The sequence below is a fragment of the Atractosteus spatula genome, chromosome 8, assembly GCF_055471065.1.
Source record: "Atractosteus spatula isolate fAtrSpa1 chromosome 8, fAtrSpa1.hap1, whole genome shotgun sequence".
NCBI lineage: Eukaryota > Metazoa > Chordata > Actinopteri > Semionotiformes > Lepisosteidae > Atractosteus > Atractosteus spatula.
This window is the reverse complement of record NC_142713.1, coordinates 19953548-19979085: the sequence shown is the minus strand read 5'-3', so window position 1 is coordinate 19979085 and position 25538 is coordinate 19953548. Positions and strand designations below refer to the sequence as shown.

Sequence of the window (25538 nt, the reverse complement as noted above, 5' to 3'; positions counted from 1 at the left end):
CATTACAAGCTCAGGAATCGATTTACCAGCAATTGCACTCTACTGGAGGATAACCAATTTCTATAGGTTAATCCATAATCCATCCACTGGTTAGAGAATAATGTGTCACGTAGTTTTTTTAGCTTTCTTTAAAAAGCTACCCCACAAGATACACACTAATATTTACAGTGGAAAACATTACTGTACATCCCATCATCCCCACATATCCCTAATTTTGACTATCATAATGCACTTACATGTCTGAGCTCCAAAATACCTTAAGAGATACATTACTAGCACCTAGAAAGTCCTGGGAGTCTTCATTGTGCAGAGAGCCATGGAAACATAAGCTTGCTCTAGGCCTGGTGGTGTTTCCCTAGTTATATACAGTAACACTTCTCTGGAAATACTGGTCGCAGTTAGTAACTGACATGACCCAAGCTTTAGATATTTAGATTTTTTTTTTTGCTTTTATTAAAACAAATGTTTCATTGTGTCAAGAAAAACTGTAAATGTCTCAATCTGGAATTTATCCAAAGTAATGCCAATACTCAGAACTCGTAAATGTGTAAGACCATCTTTTGTGTTAGGATATAAAAAGATCTAAAGACAACTGTCCTAATTTTTTTCTTCCTCTTTGCTTTTCAGCTTCTGTGAGTGCTCATTATGTACCAACCATCTGCAATGGAAGAGAAATTGTCGATTCCACCACCTCGTCTCTGTGATTTGCATTTAAACTGCTTAATCTCAGCTCTTAGACTGTTAGCAAACTTGCACATATTGTGCATTTCCAGTGAACTAGTACCAATTATGTAGAAAGTGTGTATTAAATTATTTTTAAGGGCTGTACATATAACTGACATTACAATAGAAAACTTTATAGGATGTTTTACAGACTTTGTTTTTGATAGTTTTGTTATACTGTGTAAATAACCATGAGCTGCATTGCTATACATTTTAAATTCTCCTTAGCAGTAACACTGATCTACTGCATTTGCAAATTAGACAAAACTTTGTCTTATTTTTTGTAGGCTTCATTGTTGTAATTAATTAAGTATGCATTTCTATGTTGTATATAATATGTATATTATGATTAACTGATGGTTTTAACAGCACAAACTGACAGTATTACACAAAACAACTATAATTAGAAGGTAAATAGATAAGATCCCCAGTGGTTATTATAACTGTAAGTGCATGGTGCGTGGAAGACTCTGACCTAGTAAATGGGTTTATCTAAATCTTCAGAACCTTGGCTCGTGTATTGTAACAATAAAATCATGGGTGATCATTTTACTTATAATGTGACCTCTAGTAAAGTTTAATAATGTTGAACAATGGCTTTTTGTGCCTTAACTGGTGTCATGTAGTCTTATACAAAAGCTTAATTATGATCTGTGCATGTAGGTACTGTAGCAGAAGGTATATACAAAGATGTATAAGTTTCAAGTGGCATTTAAAATGCTGTAATTTGTACTGCATTTACAAAAAAGTTTGTAAACCATACAAATGTCTCAACAGTACTGAACACTTTTAAAATGCAACTTAGATGGGCATTGATTTTTTTTTACAACTGCAATATTATTAATGTTTCAAATCACATTAGTATTTGGAAATAATTTGAGGGTGATATATTTTGTAAAAAGAAAGTGACCTAAAATAGAAGTATTTCCAAAGCCATTCACATTTATTAAAGAATCATGACAACAATCAAGAACATTTTACCACAAGTTTGTACAGCTTTAAATGTACACCACAATACAAAATATACAAAAAAGTGAACATTGGTACTCGCATATCTGCAAACATAGTTCTTTAGAAATAACTGGTTTTGCCTTCCAGTGCAGTAACATAATGAAATAGGATGTACTGTATATGAAACAATATCTTTGGGAGTCTGTAAAATATACAAGGCATTTTTTAAAAAAAAAATGCTACCCAGAGAAATAACAGAAATTGCACACCAGTTCCATTGGTTGGGAAAAAAAAATACAAAGAAAACCATGTGTCCAAAATACAACAGGAAGCTGAGGATTATGTAAAGTAATCTCATGCCCCTAGTCATGCATTTTATTTACGCTCACACATCTGAGAGATTATTTTTCTTTGTTGTAAGGCTTATCTGTTAGTGCATTCCTTGCTGCCCGAGGATACATTACTCCAAAGTCGAGTTGCCATGGACAACCATGAATGGAATCTACTTCTTCCAAAATTCTGGGACACTCCAACGACCGAGCTGCTCATAGAGCAGTTTAAGTCACCTTCTCTGTATAAATGTGATGATATGTGTGATATACACAAACCAAAAATAGCCAATTGTTCCTGAGTCAAGGCAATATCTTTCTATTACTCAACCATTTTTTAAGTTATTTCACAATGTTTATATGGTTGTGTTTAAGTGTGGTGTTTAGGTCAGCCACCACAGGAACCTGAGTAACAGTGCAGAGGAGGCATCCATATTGTCCTGCTTTTATGATTATAAAGACGAAGACGAGATGCACAGCAATCCTAATTCCATTTTGTAAAATCATTTATTTTGTGACTGTTTAAAAGGCTTAACTATCTGTCATATTCTGATATTGTACCACCAAAAAGTAAAAAAAAAAACCATGGTCCACAGTGCTTGCTTTGGCCAACCTGGAACTTGGCGTAGAACGATTGGACAGCAAGTAACAGTATAGTTCAAATAATGAGTGCAATAGCAAGGTGATGGCATCATAATAAAAAAAAATCATTCACTTTTCTTGTGTGCTGCTCTTTTCTTTTTCTCCATTGAGGTCATTCATGGGCAGGACGGGCCCAACAACAATCCAAGGGGGAAATAAGTAGCTGAACTGAAACGCAGGTGGCTTTCTCCTGCTGTGACCACACATGCATACAGCTAACAAAAGGGATGTGTCTGTACTGTAGAGAGGAGGGAGGTTGAGTCTTTTCCTCACTTTCCTTCAGCACTGACCACCTTCTACTCTTCAACAACACTGTCTTAACTAGCATTAAGTATTCCCCTTGTTGTCTGCTGCTGAGAAAAAATACTCTTTCAGTTACTTTGTAAATTCAAAAGTGTTAGTTATATAACCCTTGGAGCGTTGCGACTTTAGCAAAAGTGAATTTTGTCAGTCTGGCCCCAAAGGTACTGCGGCCATTTTACAGCTTTTTTACACAAGAAAAATCTAATGGCACCTTTTAAAACAGGGATAAAGCCATTCAAATTAACCAAATTGAATGAATGAATAGAAAATGGGCAGCACAGTGGCACAAATGTCTCATTTTTTTGACACTTCCCTTTAAGAGGTTTCTGTCAGACATTTACATGGATTCACGGTACCAGCTATGACCCTAACCGTCAAGCCTTTAAACATAAATCGGTTATTAAATGAATAGTTATCCCCTGTTGAGTAATGCGTTTTGGGACCACAAGAAGTTCACCAGTATATTCAAAGGACACGTTGTGAAAAGGATCGTAAAGCATTACGATGCAAATAATTAATATATATTTATAAAGTTTTAGCCCTCACACCTATCTGGAGTTGACTTCAAAGTTGCCTTACACTCTATTTCAAAGCAGCGTGAGTAATGGAAGAAGTGCAATTTCAAAAAAACACATAATTTGTCAATGTGTGGAAAAAGAAATGTCATACAAATAACACCATTTCCCATGATAATAAAACAAGCCCCATGTCAAAATAGTGTTACCTCCTGCTATTTCTGTTTGGAAGGATAGGTGAATCTGAGTGCCTTTCAGGTTCTAAATTAAAGATTTTTTTTTCTAGGATGACATTTTTGGTAAATTGTACACATCTCACTGCTTTCAGCCTCTGTGGAGTTATAATGGGCACGAAGCCCTGCTTTAAAGGAAAACTGACATCTCAGCAGTACTTTCTTTGTAGTTTTGCATTTATTCCCAGGGGCTGACTGTGTTGTCCATTAAAAAAAGCATTTATTTGGAGGAGGAAAAAAAACCCATTATGAACAATTTGTCCAAACACTGCATTAAAAATATTAAAATAAAACAGCCATTACAAACACTGGCGTCTTCACCAATTCTTTCATCAGATGATTTTATTTACTGGAATCCATTGCTAAGGATTACCAAGTACCACATGGTAGTAATTGGAATGCTTAGTTGCCTCACAGTCAAACAAAACAAAATCCCTATTAATTGCACATTTGGAAAGTCATTTCTACATACTGTACATGAAAAAAGCTTTCGGTCAGCATTTTACAGCATTCTGCCTACAAAATACATTTAACAGGCTTGTTTTCCTCTGTTCATTATGCAAGTGTGTATATGTGTAGGGTTGGAGACTACAGTACCTTTATCCATTGTTGAAATATTCATTACAATGTATAATTTTGTTTTCTATGCAGAAAACCTCTTTAAACAAATATGCCTAGAACAGAGGTTTTACTGTATTTTATTAAGGATAAGGAGCCTCAATGCATTCTTGTTTCATTTTTTTCCTTAAGGGATCTCATGTCTCTCATGTCTCAGGGTCTTTTTTCCGTTAATATTCAAATGTAATAATATCCAAGATCATTACTGCACATGTTTGACAATATTTAAGATTTGCAAATACCAATGATTTTATATGGGAAAACTACAGATAAAAAAAATAAAATAAAAGCATCCAAATTCAACAAAAGTAATATGTACAAAATTAAAATTCAAAAAGCACACATAAAACAGGTTTTAAACATTATAAATTAAATGTTTCCTTCATCACCGGTAGTTTACAGTGGATACACTGATAGTTCTATTTATATAAGGGGGACAAAAGCCATAAACCAAATATGAGTATTAAATGTCACATAAACAGCCTGATCTCTTGAAATGGCAGAGAGAGAAAAAAAAGAGTTTTAGGACTTGCCTTTTTGCCACAACTGCATGTTCTGATGAAGAATAAAAATAGAAGCAGAGTAATGAGCTGTAAAGCAATTCCAGCCAGGTAAGTGAGCCATGTTACTTTGTGGTCTGTAAAGCTCTTGCCCATTGTATCTAACACACAGGGAATGATTTAGTTTTGAACTAGCTACTGTAATTTCAAAGTAGAGAGACCTAGTGGATCTCATTACACACAAGCAGTACTATTTGAACCTTTAAACAGTCACAGAAAGCAAAATAAGAAAGCAAACGAAATGTGTATCAAAGCTGTGGATCCCTTCCTGAGCTGGACTATCAATTTAATGTCTGAATCCCCTTTGGCAAGGTATGTTATCCCAGTAATAAGGCAACCAAACATGAGTATCTTCACCAACCAAGTTCCTGGTCCACAGATCATCCAGAATATTCTTAATTATAGTTTTTTTTTGCAGTTTTTTTTCTTCTCTCATCATATATTTAACAGCATTTTTTTATCCCCAAACCCATCTCTCATTTTTGGATGATTTTAGCTGGACTGACTCACAGTTGTCCCCATTTCCCTGTACAAAAAAATAAAATAAAACAGACATAAGCAATGTCAAAACCTGACATAATAAGAAGGATAGTAATTCAGACCAACATAGCATTTTCATAATGTCAAACATTCCGAATACGTTTTGAAAGCTGATCTCAAGTTTTCACATTCTTAGCTTGAAACAATCAACAAATCACACAATATGTAATTTCTGAGGCAATAACAGTAATTGCTCTGGTTTTTTAATACTCTAATACTGCAGTAGTTCAGAAGAAAATTTTAATATGCTTAAAAATACTGTTGTGATTATACTTTTTTTTTGTCCACGGCTTCATGGCAATGGCATCAAATTAGGTTCTTTATGTAGATCCTGGCACAGACTGGGTGATTAGACACATGCTAGTCACTAGAAAAAAAGCTAATGAGTAGCTACAAAAGGATTTAAATGGACTTGGAACATTCCTTTAAAATGTGCAATTCCAACGTGACAAGTTTTAACATCACACCTTGGGAAATAAGGACAGAACTATTGTCATGCCTTTGCCACATTTTTAAATTTTTAAGATGCATCACTTATGTGGGTAATCATTACAAAGTTCTCAGCGACAACTTACCTTTGTGGCTATTGACTTCAGCTTTCCCAGCAAGGAGGGTTTATTGGAATAAACCACCTCCTCCTCATTATCCTCACCTTCCATTATGGCACAGCTGTCTGCAGCAGGCAGTTCACATTCCTTGTTAGCAGTCATCACTAAACGTGAATATTTATATTCCAACCTGCCACCAACAAAAACAAAAATAGTGAAAGCCCTCCATCCACCTAGCACAAAGAGCACTAGCCGCCTGAGCTACAGCAACAATTGCTGAATTGTAAACTGCTACTTATACTGATGGCAAATCAGCAAAAAACACTTCTGTCAGAAGCACAATGAAAGTTCACTATTACAGTTGAAAACTATCTATGAGTTTATTTTAAACAGCTTGTTTTTTTCTACTATGTTTATTTTTTTTGGCCAGTGGCACAGTAATGGACCCTTAATGTCAAAATGTGACAGAACAAAAAAAGTCTCCAAAGCATTGTAAATATTCAAAAGGCAAAGATGCACAGTGGAACGTTCTTAATCAAAAGAAATATTTTGAAAGAAACTGAAAGGGTGCTATGTACTATCCTGCCATACTCCTTTTTTTTTATCAAGCAGCATTACTTATAAGTGCAGCTGAAGACCTTCACCTTTCATACAAGCCTTCCTTGCCCTTTTCATTTGCTCATTTCTTTTGAAATGTTCACGTCTCACAGCCAAGAGGTGTTGCAGGGGAATGATGGGAAAACAGGCCAAGGTCATGTCACGCCACGAACACTCCTTCCCAAAGGCAAAGCAAATTGCTGTCTTTAGGCTGCTAGTATTCTTATTGTAAAAAAAAAATCTGCACTCCATAACTGGATAAAACTAACAGGATATGAATTATAATTAGGACTATAAGAGATTAAATTTAACATTTAAAAGGTTTTATGACCGGTTCAACAGTCCTTAGCATACATTTTTTTTAAATCCTTAAAGTGTACATATAAATGGGGGGAACACTAAAGTGGATGATTACTTAAATCTGCACAGGGATAGGGCATTGCATGTTCTAATTAAAAGATACTTTGTCTTTCAATTAAGAAAATTACTGTCAAAATACAAACACAAAATACCTGTCAATTACCAGCAATGACCCAAGTGTTCCCTGCCAAGGCTAGTGAAGTTTCATTGCTCTGCACCATATGCACACTGAGCTGCTCAAGCTGTGATTGAATTTGTGACTATACAAGGGGATGTGTAGTCATCTCAAATGTGTATGAAGAAAATACTGTCAGTGTGCATACGGTAAGAAGGTGGGTTACCAAATCCAACATAAGACCTTACACAAACATGCAGGTGATGTTACGGCAGGAATGTCTGGCCTCACACAAGATTTCAAACACTGAGAGTTATTGCAAAGATGGGATGGGGTGTACTTTCTTATCCAGCATCCAGTCCAGACCTCAACCCTCCTGACTATCATTTGTTCAGGCCTCTTGCTTCGGGGGAACCTTATTTGCAACTGCATGATCTAAACATGACAATCTAGTCACAGGCTGCATCAACAAGATGAAATGTTTGCGATGGTATTGAGGGCACTACTGGAGCCCAGTTGTGGTCTTTCATAGACTTTCCACCTACTTTCATAAGCTTTTGCAAATCTGTCAGAAAAAATTAAGACATCAACCTTTGGGGTGATCCACATAAAACTATATATTAATATAGAACTGTATAAAATTCCTGATCCCGTCCCTAGCAAAAATGTACAAAGTGTACATAGCCATGAGGTATTTAAAAAATTAAGTCAGTTATATAAATTAATGTATGCCACTGTAGCTCTAAATAGATCAACCATGCTAAAAGAACATGAACATCAATCACCTGATGACAAAAGACCAATGTATATAAGTACATTGCTATCACCAAGGAAAAAAAAAATTCCTGAGCAGCGGTCATTTTACTGTATGAACCTCTCATTACATTCTGCGATGACAGTACCTACAAGCTATCGATAAGTTTGTTGAAGCTGTGGGTTTAGTGTTCCTGACAATGTGCAATGATGCAAAATGCACATGAACTTAACCTTCCCATCGGGTTTATTCATAATGGAATATTACAGTTTTCACCTTGTGTAAACACAGTTTGAGCCATGAGGACAATCATACATATCCTCAAACAAGAGCAAGTGTGCCCTGAAATCGATTCCACTGCTTAAAACTGAAAGTCAGATATTGATTATGCAGGTATCGTATGACAATTGTGCTAACGCTTGATCGCATACAGTACACAAGAATGTGCTGTGATTTTTTTTTTTGCCTTGGTGGCAGCAATGCCCTTCCGGACCAATGTATATAAAACCTCATGAAAATTATACTGTTGCAAAAACTCACTTGAACAGCAAACAAGCAAACAAAAGACAGAACGTACTGTATTTTTTTAAGTTCCTTTCAGTATTCTTGCATTTTAAGAGGTGCAGTTGTACAACTAAAATGTTATTCTCATACGTAGTTAGTTCAACTCACTTTTTGTTCTTCTTCCAGAAGTAGCAGGTCAGGGATATTAGCAGCACTGCTGTGAAAGCACCAATTCCAGCACCAACTTTTAACCAGAAGTCAATAGCCTCACAAGGTGAGGTCTTTGTACCTGGGAGGGAGACTCCCTTAGTACAAAGCTTTGGTTCATTCCATACATATTCGGTGTCCTTGGAGTAAAAACAAACCCTTTATTATTCCTTCTAACACTTATGATTGGATATGATTAAAAAAACAGGACAATCAGACAATGGAGATTTCTAATTTAATAAACTTTCCAACATCTGTATTCTAGTGCCTTGCAAAACTATTCAGATCATCCTATAATGGTGGCCCATTTTGTGAAATCACATTATGATGCACGTTTATGCGTATATATACCAGTATATATCTTTGGACTGTGAGAGGAAACCAGAGCACCCAGCAAAAACCCATGTTAACACAGGAAGTATAAATGCCTCGCAGATAGCGTCTCAAAAAATTGAACCCAAGGGGCCCCTGCACTGTGATGCAGCAATGCTAACCACTGCGCCACTGTGCTGACCCTGTAATATTTATTTGTTACTACTACATTTCCGGTTTCATTAACTCTTCATGGCTTGTCAGGATTTGAAAGTCCCAGCAGAATAAATATAAGCTCTGACACTGGGTTTTGAAGAGAAGGAAGTTGAGATTTTCAGTGAGAAAAGACTTAAAAGTGCATAACTGAAGTGGTGTTGGCCAAGGTTGGTCTTCCAGAGGCCAAATGGGAACATCGGCCAGCAATATGAGTATTTTTTTACAGAAAAAATGCATCAGTTATGACGTAAAAATGTTTTCTGATTACTTGAACTCCACCCTTGCACGCTCCCTCAATTTCATGGTAGTCCATTTCTGTACACATTGGACAGGCTTCTGCACTTTCCCACAGGAAGTTGAAAGTACAACCGTCACAGGTTCCTGCAGGACATTTACTAAAAGAAAAAGAAAGGCAAGGATTAGTGGAGCTATTCTGGGGTCAGTGCTGGTGTCTGGGCTTGTATTATTCTGCTTGCTTGCACTTCAGCAACAGCTCATCATCTATACATAGTTTAATTATGTTAACATATGTTAAAGTGAGTGGCAGCTACCATGTGTTAAGGAGAGGACACCCATGATTCCACCTTGATGTGCATGCATTAGCGGTGACAGTACCAGCATTGCTGATGCTCTGAGTGCCTGACAGCAAAGAAATTATGAGGACAAAAGATGAAGAGATGCAAATGTGTGTATTTCTAAATTAAAATAAGTTTCGATAAGCGAGGGAAATATCCAAATAAGTGCAAGTTAACATGTTTCATTGTTTTTTTTTTTAGTGAGAACCTGAAGATTTGTTTTAATGTTCTATCTGGAGGATGCACTACTCTCACTTATATCGCCCAACACACCAGAAATCTGCTTAGATTAATGCTAAATGTAATAAAACAAGGATTCACTATTTCTTTTCAAATAGTGGATCCTTTCCGAGTCATAGTCATACAGTATGACTATAGTCCAAGCCCAAATGTCACTGAGCAAACAACCAACCTTTCATTTAGGTAATCCTCTCCAAACCGGCATTACTACATTCATCTACTTCATCTTGCATTAATTATACTGTAATACAACACAGCATATTCCTTCACCTTTTAATTACCCCAATATTGCCACTTAATCTACCAGGAGTTAAAACATTCATAAATTAAGTGCAATGATTAAATGATGGGAAAGATAGAACAGCTGTTCAGAAGCTATTTTAATTCTACTGGTTATCAAACAGGCAATGAGTCTAGTTCTTCAGGAGAATATGAAGACGAGGCAATATAATGTTTGAATGCTCTCTTGTTGGAAATGCTGGATTTAAACCCTAAACTGTGGTGGACATAAAACTGTGTTTTTATAGGTACTGTATGCAGACAAAAAAACCCCACAAGATTTATGGTCTATGTGGTTGCGAACAATCTGCTCTAGAAGTACCTTGAGAGCCCTTATTATTTCTTAAGGTTTGAAAATCTAGACTTTTTTTGTTATCGTTACACAACTTGTATGAGGACACATGTTGTTCTGCTGGAATGAACCAATAGGAAGGGCATCAAGAGAAGACCCAGGATTACTGTCCCTTTACCTGAGTCATACAGGCAGGTGGCCATCAATCATTACAGGTGAAGTTTATAGCAGCTAGACACTCCTTTATTATTCATAGACCTCCACACTGAACTGGGCAATGTGCTCAAGACTCATCTGCCAGATCAAGGCCTACTGGTTCCAAACAAAGCAATTCTTCTTTTGATATGTAGGGCATATTGGATCGTTTCCAGGTTTCCCTTTCTTGATGTTCAGCACGCTAGACATTCAACAGGTTAAAATTGCTCGATCACTTCTGCCCAACCAACTCTCTCATTAATGAGTTGATACAGTGGTCAATGTCACTCAAGTGATTCGTGGTCAGTCATGATTAATCAAAATGATAATAAAAATAAAAAAAAACTTTTTATATATATATAGTGACTTTAAAAGGTGGCTTCTCAAAGCGCATTACAGAACGACAACAACAAGAAAAAACATACATGGTACAGTATGCACAATGAAAATACACAATGAAAGGAAACAGCAGATGGAGGCACTGAATGAGGTAGCAGCAGAGGGGTAAATAACAGAACCAGTTAAGTAAAAGCCCTTCTAAAGAAGAAGGTTTTGAGTCTGGATTTGAAGGAGTTTAGGGAAGGTGACTCTCTGATATCCTTAGGGATAGAGTTCTAGAGCTTTGAAACATAAAAAAAGCTGGTATCAAAAATGATACCATGCCAATACAGGGAGAACATACAAACTCCATGTAGATAGCACTTCAGGTTTGGATGGCTACAAATCTTCAATTTTTCTGCACATCTAAAATCATTCAAAAGGATAAATGTGAAAGTTTTTCTCCAATATAATAGCAGTAAGTCAAAATTATCCAGTGGCTGAATTCATCTCAAAGAAAATTACATGTTTGAAACAGCTCCAAAACTCCCCTTTCCTAATATATTTTTATATGAAGAGAGGAAATGAACAGTGTATTCGGGGTTAAAATATATACTACTGAAAGTTGTTTATGCAGTGTTTTAACCACTATTTTCAACTGCACTTCCAAATCAGTTATAACCTTCAGTCGGTTTACATGGAAACAGATATTCCCAGAATGTACTTCCATATCCTAAGGCAAAGGTCTCCAAGTCAAACTGTAACATTTCTAAAAAAGTACAGGAAATAATCTATTTTAAAGCAGTAGCTGTTTTACCACCCTAGGACATCCTCAACTTTAAAACAATCTGGCTTTTTGTGCCGTGAGAAATTTCAGAAGCAGCAGCTAGCACAACTGATTTCAAAAACTCAGTTCCCCGGTCAACACAGAGGAAGCTCTCCTACCCTTTCAGACCTCTCTACTTTTTGCGACACTGAAGCTTCCTCATTTGGCGTCAGATCCAGTGATCAAAAACAGATTGTACAAAAAGTAACGAGAACGCAATTATTTTTGTTGTACCCATCAAATTTCAAATAGCAAGTTATAATAATAATAATTAATAATTGCTTACACTTATAAAGCGCTTTTCTGGACACTCCACTCAAAGCGTTTTACAGGTAATGGGGACTCCCCACCACCACCACTAATGTGCAGCATCCACCTGGATGATGTGATGGCAGCCATAGTGTGCCAGAACACTCACCACACATCAGCTATCAGTGGGGAGGAGAGCAGAGTAATGAAGCCAATTCAAGTTATGAGTTTTTTGCATCTCAGATTGGAGCAATGAAGCCCACACATGGGAAGAATGAGGAACTGTCAGCCTGCCTTTGAGTCTTTCACCCTTTATGATGTGAGAGGCACCGCAGCCCCATACAGGTTGTTCAACACTGATTGGAGGAGATGTACCTTCTCAACACAATTTGCCACGTGCCTACAAGAACATTACAGGGGTAATGGTGAAAGGGTAACAGGGGTGTCAGTGACTGACTGTTCTCACCTACTCTCTGTACCATTTGGCCAACTGTATAACTGCTTGGGGAAATTGTTGTCACAGTCGGCTAGTGAAATAATAGGCTCAAGCTGTAGCATGACTATCCAGTTGAAGATTACAGATCCCAAATTACATGTCTGTTATTACACAATACTCCTACATATACTGTACCTGTGCCACAGTGACTTAAAACCTTAATGTCTTACAATGTAATTAACAAAGCTTTTATGTCATTCCATGTAGATACTAGTCTCATCACCAGGTCTAAATTTGACAGATGTCGGTCTGAAAAAAAACAGATTACTAATAAAAGGCTGGTCACTAACAGCTATACCTTGGTACAGAAAGCTCTCCTCGGCCACTCTTCTTAGGGTTGCATCGCAAGGAAATAATGCCATTTCTGCCCTTCTCACAAGAGGAAGTGGCCTGTGGAGACCTGGGAAAACAATGGGCAAAATACTTCAGAACAACTGTACGAATTAGGCCTAATTTTAAACAGGATGCACTAAACAAATGGCTAAAAAGCCTTCTACTTCATAAAATAATTTAAGTGACATGTTAAAGATTTAAAAGATCACATTATTTCAGAATACTGCCTAGGTCAATCTTCTCCTCAAAATGGAAAATAAATGCAGCTGTTTGCACATACCGATAGAAGAAATTGACATCTGGTATTTTCTTTGGAGGTTCAGGGAACAAGTCTGTCTTTATACTGACTCCATTAAGTGTAGTTTCAATGGTAGCTCCTACAAAGGACATTATTACACAAAGGTGAACATTAGGAAAACTAAGATCACTACGTGACAAGTCAGGTTCAAGAAGGTCAAGAACTGCATGGATACATATTCACAATACTCAAGAAATTATTTCAGCAGTTCATATACTGTATGTAACAAAAATATAAAAACATACCAGAGACAGATTAAAGAGGTGTTACAACAGGTTTCAACTATTATCCATATTATATCTGTTCTAAATTATTTCTGCTTAACAGAAGGCCTTTGCTATGTAAAAGAATAATAAACTTGATGAAGTAATGGAAAATAAGAAAGCAATTTCACACTACGGTGCCCACGATACAATTTGCTATTAAAGGCTGGGGTTGTGTTCAGGAAAAACTGCCACTGATGGCATTTAACAACCATACTGTGCATGATAATTGGCCATGTTTCAATGCCTTGAAGACCAGAAGACATACAAAACCACTGCAAGAGGAATGCAGCTGAACATCACCTTCAACCAAATGTAAAGGAGAACTTGGATGAGTCAAAGTTGTACAGTACGACTTTGATTGTTAACAGCATCTGTCAGAGTGTGTGAAGACCCTACATTTCAGATGCAGGCCTGAATGTTGAACTCGGTCATTCATGACTTTGTTCCAATTCACTGGATGATTCGCTGATGGCTAGATGTTCATGGCCTCACCCAAAAATGTATCTGCAAGGCTGATTGACTGAGAGGACAAGGCAGTTCTGAACCCACGTCCATCAGAAGGGATGATGGTTGACTGGCAGATAAAGGTTTCCACAAAGTTGACAAAATCAACTGATTCATTTTGCAGGTCCTTGGATGACAAATCTGTCACGTTGTCAGTACAAACAGCCACCTTTTTACCCTAGGACAAAAGAAAGAAACAGAAAGAAGTACTGTATATGGTGAATGGTAAACTGTAGGAAAATAGTCACCCACCAAATGTTTGGAAGAACCCTAGAAAAAAAAGGAGTTAATGAAAACATAAGGGGAAGCAATGAAATGCCTGAATGGTTTTGAGTAGGCACCGAATGGCTGACCAAATCGAAACATTGACACGATTACAAATCCAGATTACAAGCCATTAGTCACTATTCATGTTTTTTTCCTACTACCTGGATCAATTTCTTTTTGAGGTCTAGTACAGGTGACTACATCAGATCTTGACAGGAAGAATAATTCTTTATACTACATCACATTACAATTGGTAACTTCCATCTCATTTAAGTCGTCTCATATCAAAGCACAGAGCTAAGGTAATGCTGGCTTTTCCTACACTTTGCAGGATTTGACAATATATCGTTACCCAATCCTACAAAAACCATCCAAGTATCCCCCCGTGAATGCTTTTAATATTTCTGTAAAGGTCTTACTACAACTATTAACAGCTTAAACAGAGAAAAGTTCATCTGCATCAGTTGTGTACCAGAGCCTTCAGGCTAAAATGTTGATCACAGCATTTTATTTGAATATATTGAACAGCTTAGCCACGGAGCCAGACAGAGAGCCTTACCTCATATCCACACAGGCTTATATTGAAGAAATGGTAGTACTTAGTTCCTTTAGATGTGAAGCTTGGCCCATTCATTATTGATCCGACAGGGCTTAGCTGGCTGAAATCATATGTCAGGGTCTGATTTTCAACTGTGTGGGTGAAGGTGCAATCACTGAAGCAAACTGTGTGATCCTTCAAGAAAACAAAAGCATGAATACATTCACTTTGAGGACAACAATACCAACCAATTGCAAAGGTACCTAAAATCAGGACTGCCTGGGAGCTGAAAGCAACCAAGCTTGCTTTGGCAGACTGATGTCATTCAACTGAAAAGTATCCGATATGAAAGGAAGCATTGTTCAATCATCCATCTAAATGCTGAGCTCCAGCTCCCAGAACAGAGCTGCTCTCCCTTGGTTCTGTAAAGCAACTTAACAGGAATGTAGTTAGTCAAATCCTTTTATTCTGCTTATATTGTCATGGATAATCTTAAAAATGGCATCAGGTATAGCTCTGAAAGTTCGTGTAGTACAGTAAAAGGAGTTATATAAAACCAAGAATAAAACTTCCCACAAAAAGTGGACACCTATTTTCATACTTACACATATGAAAAGATGTTGCAATTCAATGTCGGTGGTGAGCAAACTGTACTTCAGATTAAGGCACTAAAGACTACATTAATATTTATAATAGTTTCCTCACTTCAAAAATCTGGCTGCGTTACAGAACCACAAGTCCTGTAATATTCAATTTGGAACAAGGTTGCCTCCATATTGATTGTGTGCAATAAATATTTCTTGTTAAACTAAATTGTCAAAGACTTCTCTATGTGTAGAAAACACTTGGCCAAACAAAAGTAGCTAAAAGTTTTTAGTGGATGGGCTAATTTAAAACACAACATTGTAACATTACAAAATTGTACTTATGCCATCCTTCTGTCTGCAACTACAAAGAATTTTTTTAAAAAAAGATTTATCCACCAGAAAACATACTGATTTCTCAAAGGCTCTGACAGGCTACCACCCTAACTGAAGAAAAAGCACCTCAAGAACGCAAACATGATCTAAAAGGAAGGGTAGTTCAGGTGGGTAGCTGCATCAGCATGCATAGGCTGCAAAGGAACAAACACCTGAAGAAGGCTCCACGGCTGAAACGTTGTGTTTTCTTTCTTCTCTTTTCAGCACGGAATAAACCTACTACTTGTTCCTAAAAGGAAGAGAGTGCCTTTTTTTCCCTTTTCCCCATAAAGTGCTAGTCTGCTTCATTTTAAAAAGTGATTTTTAGCTTCAAAAGAACGACATATATGAGGTCAGGACCAATAATCTTATTTTAGCAGTCAGGATACCATTGTAAGCTTTCAAAATACTTGAAGCAACACTTCTTCTGGTTTAAGGGTTTGTAAGAATTATGTGTGTTTATCAGTGCCTCTATTCATCTACATCTATACTGTATATATTTACACACATTAGCCATTTGGAAACTTTTCCAGCCCCTATATCTCAGCTTTCTCACTAAGAAGCATACAGAAATGTAGCATGCAATAGCAATTTCTTAGTACGTCACTCAATGTACACAGCTCAATGGCTATAGATCACCTTGCCACTGTCTGCAGAATGGACAATGACACTGCTGACATAAAGACATTTGATGAACAGTAAAAAGCTACCTTATTGCTTTTGCTGCCTGGCCCACAAGGAATGCAAGCTTCCTTGCCATAAATCTGGTGCATGGAGAGATATGTGCCTGGAGGGCATTCTTTGCACTGGTTCGTGTCTTTGTCAATGTAGTGCCCCGCAGGACACGGGATGCAGGAGGATCCGGATTGCTGAGACATGAGGGCACAGGCATGGCAGGAAGAGGCCACACCATCCTGGGCATTGGTGACGGTGATCGAGTAGATCTTCACAATGTCATTAACGAACTTTCTGGTCTGAGGAGACAAATTATGCAAAGTCAATTGCGAAGGTACTAAATCCATATTATCTTTGCTATCCCCAAGCAAGGATTCATTCCATTCCAATTCAAAAATACCTCATCCAAAGCTCTCCAATTCCTAAACTGAAACTCACACATCCAAAAGCTCCCAGATTTTGTTTCAAAGAGTGACAGAATTATTACTGGGGTTGGACTTTTTAGTAAGAGGAAATAAATCACTCCACATCAACTGTATAACAGCTAACATTTAGAAAATTTAACAACTGTGTTAATGTTTTTCTTTTCCATAAAAGAAACAAACAGTTGAGGGAACAACTCTGAATCTTAACACATTTCAATATATGAGCCACTAAACAGTAAATTTAAAAAAGCGGTCTATTATAGAAGAAATTATAGAATTAGACTGCACTATTTAACTTCCTATATTAGCACTGCACTCACATCTTGGGCCTGGTTGGTCCTCTGAAATGCCCAAGTGTATGACACAGAGGCATTTTTGGTCATTATGTGGGTGTAGGACTGCTTCTCTTTGGTCCCTTCCCAAGACTCTACCACATTGGTGCTCTTCCGGTTCACATCCTGTGAAAAGCAGGGAGATTTGTGGGCTGCACTGCACAGTATGCCATTATCATTCATTGATTAATTTTTCTATGGCATTCATGGATTTTTCTATGTCTAAAAGTAAATATAATTCAACTTCCCTTTATGGCCTCCAAATTTTATTAGGTCACAACTTTAGCAATACTTAAGAAAGACCCACATGTACAGTACATAGTTTTGGACAAATGGCATTTAGCTGGCAAAGGAATTATTCTGATGAAGATAGTGTATTGGGACAGTCTTTTGTATTAGTAAGGTTACAGGACATATGAAAGTCAAATGATGCTTTGTTTTACTTAACAACACAGCTCACAACTTTGTTTCGCTCACAACCTCGAAAATTAGATTTTGCATAATTATAAAGTAAGAAGGCTGAATCAGACGTTGTATCCAGTACTCTTTATACAGCTATATAAATGGGCCACAGAACACCTTTAAGGCATTAATTTTCTTGTAGAGCCCATTTAATATCATAAACCATAGGTATTAATGGGAATTTTAAAAAGGTAAAATCCTTCAAACTGCTTACCATCATGAAGTAGAGCTCGCAGTCAGCAGAACAGATGGTCTCAAAGACAAAGGTAATGCGGCCAAATTCACTGCCTGTAGTCCCAGTTACTGAAGTTGGAAGTCTAAAGAAAAGTCACAATTGTGTCTGAAATATTAAAATGACAATCTAAACTTGAAACTTAATACCCCACTATCTGGTGTTAAACATTACTGTACAAATAATGCAAAGCATATTTTTGTGCAAAGCAAACCTGAATTGCTTTTTAAATTTTAAATGTGGATGTATCAGACCCAATTCTGCTTTAATTCTTAAAAATGCAGTTTAGTGTTTTAAAGCATGCTTTGTCAGTTACAAAGCAATGAAATGATCTGTATTATTGGTCCACTTCCAGAAGGAAGACTTACTTGAATCCAGGTACATGAAGGTTTAAAATGAGGTAGTCGTTGTCAGAGCCACCTGCACCACTGCGAATATGGTCCCCAGCTACTTCCCAGCCTGGAAAAGAACAGCAGAGAAATGACCAAAAAGATGCATTACTACATAGAAGTGTATGAAAAATCAGGAATGTCTTGGTTAGCCAGTAATTGGGATGCAATTTTTTTTTGTAGTTCCCAATATCATACTTTATTCCTTTCATAAATTTTAAGGTTTACATCAAAGATAGAAAGACTGATTAAAACGTGCTAGCAAACCAGAAAATTTAATTTCAGGCTTGTGTTATCTCTCCTATACCATTTTTTCATTGAAAAGACAAATATGTTACCACTTCACCCAATAGGACATTTTAGTCCATGCAAGTTAAATCTTATTTTTAACTTTTTATTTTTTTAAAATTCTAAAATTCAGCAGTCAGAATCCTGATGAGGTCTAGTGCAAATGATCACATTACTCCTATCCTGGAGTCCTTGCACTAGCTTTTGGTCAAATTCTGTGTAGACTTTAAAATCCTCATGCTTACCTATAAGGTTCTGCATGGCTTGGCACCTCAGTACCTGTCTGAACTATTATTGCCCTACTCCCCACCTCGCAACCTTCGCTCTTCAATATTCTGCTCTCCTTACCGTCCCCCAAGCCCGTCTACATTGTATGGGTGACAGGGCCTTCTCCTGTTATACTCCCAAGGTCTGGAACTCTCTGCCCAAGGATATCAGAGAGTCACCTTCTCTAAACTCCTTCAAATCCAGACTCAAAACCCTCTTCTTTAGAAAAGCCTTTACTTAACTGGTTCCATTCTTCACCCCTCTGCTTCTCTTAGTACCACCATCCACGGTCTCCTCTATATATTGTAATTGTGTTTTATCTTGTGTATTCTTTTTATTTATTGTTGTTGTCATTCTGTAAAGTGCTTTGAGAATCCACCATTAAAAGCACTATATAAAATAAAGTTTATTATTATTATTATTATTGTTTCCTAGTTCTGTGCATTTTGATATGGTGCAGTAAATCAATTAAGCTTTTAAAGTGAACACTTTTTTTCTGCAACAAAAGAATGCCCTGTGGCTACATTTTTACTTTTAAAATAAACTAATACGCAAGAGGCATGTGGAAGCCCAGAGGTCTACATCTGAAAACTAAAAATGTGTTTCTCTCTACAATGCAAAACCCATTAACCCCAGTGAAAAGACAGATTTGACCGAGCTCCGTAACACCCTGCCTGAAGTCCTGCTCTTTTAAGACCTGCTTCTTTGTGCTCCCTGTCCATCCAGCATCTCTCTCTCCATTAGCTGACATCAGCATAAAAAAAAAAGTCATTTTAGGGAAAAAATAGCATCAATGAAAGCATCCATTTCTAGCAAATATTTCATGTCAGTGCTTTTTTTTGTACAATACAGCAGCGCCATCTAGTTTCTCTCTTTTTCTCTTCAATGCCCTTACCATTCATCCCATCACACTTCGAGTTGCCAACATTAAAGCAGGAGGTTTTCATGTTTGCAGGCAGGACATTCCACCACTTGTATTCATATCCCAGAGCTGGTTCTGTCCCTGCAGGGCACTCCTGACAGGCTTAAGAAAAAGGCAGAAAAGGGACTTGTGAACGAAGATTATGAATACAATTAAAGTACACCCTAGGTTGTTTTTTTTAATGGATTTTTATTCAATCCCTTGAGATCACAGAATTTGAAGGATTTAAGGTTTTTGAGCAACATCTAGGTCCACTCTAAGAAAGGTTTTTGGATGGTGCTACCCCTCAAAATAGACTTTCACCTTTTAATAACCAAGTTTGGACTTCATAAAGATTCTGCTTAAGGTATTTTGGAATATGTTCAAATGTTTAAGCATGTCTTTTATGCCGTTTTAATCGCTGTATAAAACTTGTCTGAATTTCATTTATACTGTGTAACTGTTGCACAACTATTCTCAGATATTTCTTTTGATGAGCAATTTTTGATGACCAAAGTAGATAAATAATAATAAACTGAAGGGGAACAACTAAACATAATAATTTTTAACAAAGGATTTACGGGATGCATTAGCAAGATAATGTTTACCAAATACAGTACATCACAGTACGGAACCATTTTTCAAATTAGTACCATTACAAGGAAGCATAACGGTCTTGCGTGCAAAAAATGACCACAATACAATACATTAAACAATACATTAAAATTAATTTAACGCCAAACATACAGAAATGCAGTTATTTATCAAATTAAAAAAAAAACGCAATGCAGTTCCAGAAATATTTCCTCAAGCTTTACAGTTTCTCCAGAAAGCCTATTCTAAACTGAAAGCGGTGCTTTTTCGGTAGTTCCATTAACAATTTTGATTTTTATATATGTTCTGAACTGATAATTAATAGTTTGAAAGGAGACAGTCGTCCTTAATCTTACAGCACCTGATTATTGCATAAATGCGAGTATAAAGTTTATATCAACCTTTAGTTCCGTCAGAGTAAGTGTCAGGGGGACAGGGAGAGCAGGTAGCCGTATCATTGTTGTAAAAGCCTGGGTTACAGGGAGGACATGGCTTCTTCTCTCCAGAGGGTGGCAGTGTCACAGCGCCCGTCACATTCTCCATGCAGATCTTCGGCTCAATCCACTTGTACATGATCTGGGTCTGCCGAAAAACAAATTACATATACTCCAATCATATTAAAAGTACTGTGATTTTCTTTCTTCCTGTTAATTAATTTCCTGCCATAATTCCTGTACGGCAAACATAAGACCAATATTCTTTTTAAAAGATTAGCTTCAAATAGACTTTAGATGCAGATTTATTTTTTTGTTAGCTACGTCATAGGATCTCTGCGTTAAGTCTGCCACCCATTTTTATTTGTCCTGCGAACCGCTATTAAAATATAAATGGAAACTGTAAACGAAAAGCTAATCAGCTTTGCACAATCTTCTAAAACATTGTGCATTAAACCTGAGACCATTAAACCATTAGGCTTTTCACCATTTCAGTGCCTCTTAAATAATCTCCAAAAGCCATTTTGCAGGATAGATCGATTTCCACGCAGCATTATAGTGGAGACAAAAAATAATCGGTTAAAATTAAAATAACGCATACCAGTAACGATATATTTTGTTGGGTTTTATAATTTCTTAATTAAGTTTGATTTTATGTAAAGTAAAATCTATTTTTATTTACTGTTTTATTCACCCATTGCAGTGGTGCACATACTGTATTAAAATTTACCCCACTATTTTTTTAAAAGGATAATTCTTTTACAAGAAGGTGCCGTTTCCACAATACAGATCCTAGCCAACAGCGCTTATTACAGTTCTTCAGATGTATTAGAAACACAACCGTCCTCAAAGCACATTTCTTTCTTATAATGTGTTAGTGACAAGGGCTTGTACCAAACAGGTTCTTGTAAATAAGGCGCAAAATGCAGACGGTCAAAACACTTGGAAATGTAAATATTAAAAAGAAAAGAAACATTAAAATGAATCTGAAGCATTATGAATTGATACTTTGTCACAGACAACAAAAAATGAATATCTTACTTTTCCATCACTGTCACACGGTGTGTGAATTTGGAAGTAATCCTTTTCTGTACAAAATGTTTTTTCTTTACACTCTGCCGATCCCTCTGCTGCAGAAAACAAAAAAAATGTTAACAATAAGCACCTATAAAACAATAAGAAACCTTACACTCAATCCCCTATTTCTAAATAATGCAATGTGTACCACCTCTGACCAGTTTAGAATATATCCTGGATTTATAATTAAAATCAGGTTAAATATTACAATTGCAAAACAGACCCATGTTAATAGCTATGGTACCCACTGCAGTTACTAGAATTTAAGTGTACCCATATTCTGTTTAGTACCGCATACCACAAAGCAATTAAATATGTTTTAGCGTTAGGTTCACAGATGAAAAAACAACAGATAAGCCAAAAGCAAAAGTCCAGTACACTACAGTGTTCCACAGGTCAACCTCTTAAAAGGATTTACACTGTTATTGGTCTTGTGGGACACAAGTTCTCATTGTGCAGATTCCAATGCAGTTTGCAAACATGTCACTGAAAATTAAATCCTCAAACTCAGCAGTAACAGGCAAGGTTGATAAGTTGTCACAAGGTAGTGTGGATGCATGTGGCATTGGGGTGGAAATTTAAGGTATTTAATGCTGGTACAATGAGTTGGACAGTGCACCTTTATTAAGGTACAACTCCATGGAGTTCTACTGTTCTCAATTAAAAACATCTTATAAAACAAAGTTCAGTTTAGTCTGAAACTTGATTTTCTGCATTTTTATATGCTATATATCCTGGAACACTTTAAAAGATGTAAATGTTGATTTAAAAAAATCTAGTCAATACATGACCTACATTCAGAATGTGCAGAAGAAGAATGTGTTCTAAAAAATAAGCTCATTAGAACATCTTACACAACCATGTCCCATTTTCAGTTTGTGTTGGTTTTACCGAAAATATTTTTATTAATGAACATCAGCTTTTCATATAGTTCTCTGAATTTGGGTCAAGGAGCAGTGCTCTTTGTTGCACTGGAAAATATTGAAAAGAAAAACAGATGAGCAAATAAGAATTTGACAGAACAGGCACTGTGACCGATTAAACTTGCATCCATTGACTTGATCATATGTAACACATCTTAAATCATAGCTGAGGATTCTGAAGTGTGACATTCACAGTCACATTGCTTCTCGAGTTACTAAAGAGAAAAAAAAATGAAATGTTGATTGCATATGTTTTCAGAGCCATGAGATCAATATGCCATGGAAGCACCTTTAGCAGCAATTACAGCCAAGTCTTTATGGGTAAGACTACCAAATTCTCTCACCACCGTGATGCAAGTTTGGAAGATTCAAGCTCTCTGAAGTTGCTTGGGGGATTGCTTAGGAACAGGAGTTTAAGTCTTTCCACAGATTCTCAATAGAATTCAAATCAGGACTTTGACTGGGCCAAAGCACAATTACTTTCTCATTAAGCTGCCATCCCACTGTTATTTTGGCCTTGTGCTTTGGATCATTATTCTGCTACATGATGATTGTTTGTCAGTTTTAGGTCCGAAGGAGGTTTTCCTTAAGGGCTTGTTCTCATGTCATCTTGACAAGTGTCCCAGTCCCTGCTGCTGAGAAGCAGAACCAGAAAATAATGCTGCCACTGCAATGCGCAACAGTAGGGATGGTATTAACTGAGTGATGCACTATGTTGGATGTGTGTCGGATGTACCGGTTTGCATTTACACCAAAAAGTTTCAATTTTGTCTTGCTTGACCACAAAAACCTTTTGCCACATTTGCAGTATCACTTACTATAAATGCAGGATTTGAGACGGGGTAGTTTTCTATTCTGTCATACAGGGCAGTGTTCTAGGCAACAGCAACAGGCTATTGTTGACTCATGTACATTTTCTTATATCTCACCCATTGAACTGTAGCAATGGCATCACTAAACAATTCTCAACCACCTCCAGTTTGGGGAGGCAGCTTGATCTAAGCAAGGTCTACGAGCCGTGAACTTATTAATGATCAACTTCATCAAGCTCTTAAGGATCTTTGAACTGTATTGAAGCCTGGTCTGTGCCATAACTAAGTTGTTGCGAAAGCTCCCTGATCTCCATTGAATCTAAGTTTCAAATTCACTGGGGGTCCTTACAGTGATGGTTGTATTTATTTTAAAACTGCAACTGTTATTATACACAGACAGAAACCACCTAATTCATCATGTCTTGTTACAGCTATTTTGTGCACCTAAATTAACGTAGGGTTTGAAAAATGATTGCATATGTTTTTTTCAAATAAATAATCATGAACTCTAGAGCAAATGGGATGTATTTCTAAAGAATACTGTAGTAATTAACTGGTGTTCGGAAGGGACATTTTCAGAGCAATAGATAATAAGAAACTGATGGCATAAATCCAAAATGCGCTACTTTCAAATTGTTTAAAAAAGCAATATAAATGTGATCTTGTCAATGCTAAAGATTGCTGAAGTGAATGAAGTTAGAATTCTGAATTATGTTAAAGAAGAACAGAAAATTTCACATTTATAAACTGAGGTGTCAGTACCTAAAGTACCTCACATTTGTAGCAATGTTAATAAAACTTACATGAATACTCATTCTCCTCATTGCATGGTGTACAGGAGCTAGCACCTTTGCCAGAGTAGGTGTTCCTTGGACAAATATCACAAGACGACGATCCAGGTTTTTTACTGAAGGTCCCAGGTTTGCAAGGAAAGCACTCGGATGTGTAAGCAACTCCTAAAAATGAGCAACCAGAACAAGAAAATCAGTTAAAATGGCAGAAGGAGAAATCATATCTGAGTTTTTATCTTATGACACCTTTGGCCTAAAAGGCCCTCGTCATCAGTTGATATCCAGATTATTGGATTACAGATTCTCCTTTGCAAAGTGTCCACACTAGTAAGGGTACCCAATTTAAAAGCAAATCTTTAACATTTACAGTGGTGTGAAAAAGTGTTTGCCCCCTTCCTGATTTCTTATTGTTTTGCATGTTTGTCACACTGAAATGTTTCAGATCATCAAACAAATTGAATATTAGACAAAGATAACATAAGTAAACACAAAATGCAGTTTTTAAATGAAGGTTTTTATTATTAAGGGAAAAAAATTCAAACCTACATGGCCCTGTATGAAAAAGTGATTGCCCCCCCGTTAAAGCATAAATCAACTGTGGTTTATCACATCTTTGGAAAGCTGAGTTCAATTTCTCCAGCCACACCCAGGCCTGATTACTGCCACACCTGTTCTCAATCAAGAAATCACTTAAATAGGACCTGCCTGACAAAGTGAAGTAGACCAAAAGATCCTCAAAAGCTAGACATCATGCTCCGATCCAAAGAAATTCAGGAACAAATGAGAAACAGAGTAGTTGAGATTTATCAGTCTGGAAAAGGTTATAAAGCCATTTCTAAAGCTTTGGGACTCCAGCGAACCACAGTGAGAGCCATTATCCACAAATGGCGAAAACATGGAACAGTGGTGAACCTTCCCAGGAGTGGCCAGCCGACCAAAATTACCCCAAGAGCGCAGTGACGACTCATCCAAGAGGTCAGAAAAAACCCCACAACAACATCCAAAGAACTGCAGGCTTCACTTGCCTTAGTTAAGGTCAGTGTTCATGACTCCACCATAAGAAAGAGACTCGGCTAAAATGGCCTGCATGGCAGAGTTCCAAGATGAAAACCACTGCTGAGCAAAAAGAACATAAAGGCTCGTCTCAGTTTTGCCAGAAAACATCTTGATGATCCCCAAGACTTTTGGGAAAATACTCTGTGGACTGACGAGACAAAAGTTGAACTTTTTGGAAGGTGTGTGTCCCATTACATCTGGCGTAAAAGTAACACAGC

At 37.0% G+C, this 25538-nt stretch overlaps 2 protein-coding genes across 2 annotated transcripts in view; one reads left to right on the top strand and one right to left on the bottom strand.

Annotated features, from left to right (window-relative positions):
- The window catches only part of grm3 (glutamate receptor, metabotropic 3), an 83665-nt gene extending 80947 nt beyond the window's left edge, over nucleotides 1–2718 (top strand). The window contains exon 6 of the mRNA XM_088922883.1: nucleotides 628–2718. Coding sequence (XP_088779009.1) covers nucleotides 628–704 — 77 coding nt within the window. The 3' untranslated portion in view covers nucleotides 705–2718. The remainder of the gene's footprint in view (nucleotides 1–627) is intronic.
- The window catches only part of elapor2b (endosome-lysosome associated apoptosis and autophagy regulator family member 2b), a 51545-nt gene continuing 27654 nt past the window's right edge, over nucleotides 1648–25538 (bottom strand). Inside the window, exons 7-22 of the mRNA XM_088922882.1 lie at nucleotides 24277–24429; nucleotides 21703–21791; nucleotides 20629–20809; nucleotides 19628–19756; nucleotides 18157–18247; nucleotides 17771–17873; nucleotides 17083–17220; nucleotides 16373–16636; nucleotides 14725–14898; nucleotides 13887–14076; nucleotides 13111–13207; nucleotides 12796–12897; nucleotides 9296–9422; nucleotides 8461–8639; nucleotides 5990–6152; nucleotides 1648–5400 (exon numbers count right to left, since the gene is read on the bottom strand). Coding sequence (XP_088779008.1) covers nucleotides 5332–5400; nucleotides 5990–6152; nucleotides 8461–8639; nucleotides 9296–9422; nucleotides 12796–12897; nucleotides 13111–13207; nucleotides 13887–14076; nucleotides 14725–14898; nucleotides 16373–16636; nucleotides 17083–17220; nucleotides 17771–17873; nucleotides 18157–18247; nucleotides 19628–19756; nucleotides 20629–20809; nucleotides 21703–21791; nucleotides 24277–24429 — 2249 coding nt within the window. The 3' untranslated portion in view covers nucleotides 1648–5331. The remainder of the gene's footprint in view (nucleotides 5401–5989; nucleotides 6153–8460; nucleotides 8640–9295; nucleotides 9423–12795; nucleotides 12898–13110; nucleotides 13208–13886; nucleotides 14077–14724; nucleotides 14899–16372; nucleotides 16637–17082; nucleotides 17221–17770; nucleotides 17874–18156; nucleotides 18248–19627; nucleotides 19757–20628; nucleotides 20810–21702; nucleotides 21792–24276; nucleotides 24430–25538) is intronic.